Source organism: Alligator sinensis, unplaced genomic scaffold, assembly GCF_000455745.1.
Source record: "Alligator sinensis unplaced genomic scaffold, ASM45574v1 scaffold144_4, whole genome shotgun sequence".
In the NCBI taxonomy this organism is placed as follows: domain Eukaryota; kingdom Metazoa; phylum Chordata; order Crocodylia; family Alligatoridae; genus Alligator; species Alligator sinensis.
This window is the reverse complement of record NW_005842190.1, coordinates 1229486-1234587: the sequence shown is the minus strand read 5'-3', so window position 1 is coordinate 1234587 and position 5102 is coordinate 1229486. Positions and strand designations below refer to the sequence as shown.

The following is a 5102-nucleotide window of genomic DNA, read 5'->3' as shown; positions in this document are numbered from 1 at the left end:
CCTGCTGAAAAGGCAAAGGAGCTGTTCCTTCTCCACTAGGCTGGATATCTTGTTTCGACAGCTGAGCCAGGGATTAAGAGAATCAGCTGTGACTGGATTCGTCGTTGCCCCTGTTTGCAAGGCTCATGTTTACAGAGTTGCAGGTCATCCTGAAAGATATCACTTTTTGCATACGAGTTCCTAATCCGATAGTAAAGGCTGTTTTTGCTTTGTTTCTCTAAAGCATTGATTCTCAACCAGGGAGCCATGGCATCTTGGGGTGTTTTGAGATATTCTTCGTACAGCTAGGTTTGCAAACATGACTCACAAGACAGACCCAGAGATTTCAAATGGGAATTCACGGTGTTAAAAACATCCTGACCTACTGTGGTCTTTTCAAGTTCTTTGCAGTCAAAGACTTGCTCTGGTAACTTGTCTTTTGAGTAAAGAAAATTAAAATGAAGACTTGGCATTTTCTGAGGGGAAGTCTTGAGTCTGACAAAGGGTGTTTGGAGTCTAAAATGGTTCAGAACTGCTGTCCTGTAGAGTGTAGGGCAGCAAGAAATGGGCCTGATCAAAATTTTAACAAATGGCTTATTATTTGGTATTGTTATACATCGGTCCGATATCGGATCAAACTGGCTGTATCAGATATCAGCCTGATGGAGCCGAGAATTTGGCCGATAAATGCCCGTGCTGCGTGCAGCCGCAGCGCAGGCAGCAAGGGGCACAGCCTGGCAGCATGGAGAGCTGCCTCCAGCTGGTAAGTCCAGTGTGATGGAAAGGGAGGAGGGAGGGAAGGGGCATGGGGGGGGCAAATCAACCCCACCTCTGTGGTGAGGGAGGAGGCAGGGGCAGGCACTGCCTGAGGAGGGGGGGAGAACCTGCTGCTCTTTGTACTCCCGAAGGGCAGCACCCCGGATGGGGGTGGGGCAGGCTGCAGCCAGGACTTCGCAGGACTCTTGTCGACGGGTGCTGGGCCTGGAGCGGGTGCCGCCACATTTGGAAGATGCTGCATCCACCCCAGATTTCACTGCTGCTCTGCTCCCAGCGCTGCCACCACCAGCTGCCTGGCGCAAGCCCAGCTCTTCCCAGCACATGGGTGGAGGCAGGGCATTGATCTGTGGCTGTGCTGGGAGGCTGGCGGTGCTAGGAGTAGAGCGGCAGCGAAATTTGGGGTGGATGCAGCATCCTCCCAGCACCACTGGCACCCATTCCAAATCCAGCCTCCGCTGAGAAAAGCCCTGCGCACCCCAGGCTGCAGCCTGCCCTGACCCGTGCAGATCTGAGGGGCACATGCAAGCAGCAGCAAGAACCACCTCCCTCCCTGTGAGCTGCAGCTCCAGGCCCCGCCCCCCCACCCCCGGCAGTGCCTGCTCCTGGCCCCTCCCTCACTGCAGGGGGGGTGTTGATTTGCCCCCCCCCCATGCCCCTTCCTTCCCCACTCCCCTTCCACCACACTGGACTTACCAATTGGAGGAAGCTGTATCGGAAATTGAATCAGTATCAGCCAATATGCTTCCATAAATATCAGCCCCCAAAATCTCTATCAGTGCACCCCTAATTATTTGGGTGTTATTATGTGTTGTTTAATTCTAATTTCATGACTTGTGTTTTCATAGCTGTAAGAAGTTTATTGTTTATCCTGAAAAATGGATACCAACCCTTCTGTTGAAATGTTTCAAAAAGTTCTGGAGAATCAGATGCTTCAGACTACCAAGATAGTGGAAGAAGAGCTGGATGCTGAGATCCAGAAATTGGACCAAATGGATGAAGATGATTTGGAACATGTTAAACAAAGGAGACTTGAAGCTCTGAAGAAAGCCCAGCAGCAGAAACAAGTAATATTTTCTCCAGCGTTGTTAAATTCTGACCCCGTGTTTAGCAGTAATCTTTGCTGACCTTGTTGTAGTGATGCCGCTAGTTTTGAAAATCTTGAGGAGCTATAAATTTGCCCTGTTGGTATCTGACGAAAATGAATGTTTGCTCTTGACTCAGAATACCATGTTTCTCTGTGAATTATGCAGGTGTGTTTAGGAATATTTTGGAATGAGATAAGGATAGGAAAAAAGTCTGGTTCTGGGATTTGAGTAGGCAACTATCACTAAGTAGTATTGACTGAAAACATGAGCCATGAATACAAAACATGTCTGCAGAACCCCATCAAACTGTAAAGATTTCAGAGCATTGTAGGAGGCCATCTGCCATCCCTAGACTTCTGCGCTCCAGCCTGTTCAACAGGAGGAATGAGCTGAGAGGGACCATGCACTTAAGAGGGGATGATCTGTCCTACTTCAAAATGGCTTCTCATAACCTAATAGATTTGGGGCTGTATATGACTGTTTGTTTCTTTTGCAGGAAAGGGTCTTACCTCATTGCTTTCAGTCCACTGATCTTGATGCCTCTTGCAAGGCTTTTTGCAAAAACAGTTTCTAGAGGAGCCTTGGGAACCTTTACATGGAGTAGATCTGTGCAGTGAATAGGAGTGTCATTGGTATAGCCACATCTTAAAAATGTGTTGAGGAAATATAGCTACTGGTATCAGGTAGGAAGAGGGCATTCCAGTTGTGGAGGATTGTAGAGGCTAGTATATGGTTCTGAGATATGAAAGCACAAGAATGTCTGTCATTGTTTGACTGTGATGCTGAAGGCAATGGAATTTTAATAGGATCTGATTTTAGATAGAAATTGAACACATGTTGTATAATGATAGACTTTTTAATGTGATATGTCTGTCTGACTCTTCAGGAGAATGTAATTAAATGTATTGATGTATGTATGTATCTATCTATTTATTTATTGCTATTTCTTACTGTATCTTTATTAGAAAATCAAAATAATTTGATGCATGAGATGCTTCAAGCATGAATAATATCCAGAAAATTCAAGAGTCTTCCTGTACAGTTCCTGAATTAAAATACTATAATGGTGCAAGAAATATGTTAATTTTGAAAATTCAACAACTGAAATTTTGTTTTGGAAAAGCAACTGTTGCTTGTAACCTTTAGCTCATTTTTTTTTCATGTAATTAAAACATTATTGCCATAAGCAACTATATATGTGTGTGTAGCATGACGCAGCTGCACGAAAGGCAGTTTGGGACTGAATTAATAGGAGCATTAGGTACAAGACACAGGATGTGATAGTGCCTCTTTATTCAGGACTGGTTAGGTATCATCTAGAGTATTGTGTGTAACTTTGAACTTTTACATTTTAAAAAGGTTATGGAGAAGTTAGGGTCCAGAGGCAGGTGACAAATAATAAAAGGACTTGGAAGACAAGTCATATGAGGAGAGGTTGAAGGAACTAGGCATGTTCAGCTTGCAGAAAAGGTGCTTAAGGGGAGACAATAGCAGTCTTCTGAAATCTATAAAGAAGAGGGAGAACACCTTTTCTGTGTTGCTGCAGAGAACAAGAGGCAGACCAATGGCTTAAAGTTGCAGCAAAATAGGTTTAGGTTTGATATCAGGAACAAATCTGCTCTGGCCCAATACAGGCCAGGTGGCTTCAGGATCACATCAGTGGTAGGGGGTTTTCTCCATGCCCACACTGGAGCCAAGTAGCTGGGAACTACGCCTGTGTCCCTGCCACTTCCCACAGGGCCCTGTTTCCCAGGTCCAGCACAAGCATAGCTTCTGGCCAGTGGGGAACTGTGCCAGCACCAAGTATCTGCAAGATGTGTCCATGCTGCCACAGTTTACCCCTCCCTCTGCTATAGCGTGACCACAGATGGAAGCTACCCAGCTCCCCAGCAGCTGAAAGCTGCACTGCACTGCAGCTGGGGTGCAGGGGGAGGGAGGAGTAAGAAGCAATGAAAACACAGATGCAGTTTACAGATACTTGGTCCTGGCATAGACACAGGGAAAACCCTCTGCTGCTGATATACTGCCCAAACCATATGGCCTGTTTTGGACTGGAGCTGAAAGGACAGGGAGAAGTGGCAGTGGTGTAGGTACAGGTGCACCTCACTGCTTGGCTCCAGCATGGGCACAAGCACAGGCAAAGCCCTGTAGGCTGGATCCAGTGGCTCTTCTGGCCTAAGGAAGTTTTGGAAGCTGTGGTTGAAGGTACTCAAAAAGAGGTTGGATAAGCATTGATCAAGGATGATCTAGGCATAACTATGTCTATGGTGTACTACGAATATTTCCAATTCTTTTTGAGTTTTGCTGGTTGCTGCATGGGGCCAGGAAGGATCTTTTTCCCCTCCTGTTACTACAGGTGTTAGGGGGTGTTTTTTGTCTTCCTCAAAAGCATTGGGTGTTGGCTGCAGCCAAGGCTAGGGATTTTTACTGGAGTGTGCCAGTGCTTTTACTGGGATTAAAACCCAGAGGTTCCTGGTCAGAGGGTCTTGCCCCTCTGCTCAGAGTTAGACCAGTAGCCATGTTTGGGGTTAGGAAGGAATTTTATCCCTTGCTCAGATTGCTATGGACTGTGTGCACACACGTGCACGCATTGGCGGGGGGGGGAGTGTCTGCCTTTGTAGCAAGAGGTGTGGCCTTCTTCCCAAGATCTCTTAACATATTTTAACAACCCTTGCAGCAGTAGAATACTGGCTGCTGTTGTCCTTTTACCTGTGACAGGTTAGGGTGTTGTGCCTTGTTGTGCAACAAGTTTGACTATGTACAGGTTTGACCGTAGTAGAGGTACACCGTATCATATCGGCACCAATAAAAGGAAAATTGATGTTATCAATGTCTCCAATAAATGTCGTGTGCGTGTGCACAGCCACAGCATTCACACAACTAGGTGTACATTGGGGCAGCTTGGAAAGCAACATCTGGCCAGTAAGTCTATGTGGGGAAGGAGCATGGGAGTGGCAGATTGAGACCCCCATGGTGAGAGAGTAGGGCTGGAGCAGGGACAGAAGTAGGCGCTGCCCAGCCAGGGTGGAACAGGGGATGGAGCCAAAGGTTGCTTGTGTACGGGGGGGCAGCTGTGCTTGGGGCAAGTGACAGTGCTGAGAAAGGGGGCTATGGTGAATTTTGGGGTGGCTGTAGCCCCCCTCCCAGCGCTTTCTTGCTCCCCTCCCCAAGAATAGCCCTGGCCCAGCCCCCCTGCTGGGAATTGGCCGGCACAGCCCCAGCCTGCAGCACATAGCCCGCCCTTGCCCCATGCACCGATCT

The 5102-nt window shown here is 47.4% G+C and overlaps 1 protein-coding gene across 1 annotated transcript in view; it reads left to right on the top strand.

The window, feature by feature from the left end:
• The window catches only part of TXNDC9 (thioredoxin domain containing 9), a 20346-nt gene that overhangs the window by 1070 nt on the left and 14174 nt on the right, over positions 1–5102 (top strand). The window contains exon 2 of the mRNA XM_006026336.3: positions 1602–1820. Coding sequence (XP_006026398.1) covers positions 1632–1820 — 189 coding nt within the window. The 5' untranslated portion in view covers positions 1602–1631. The remainder of the gene's footprint in view (positions 1–1601; positions 1821–5102) is intronic.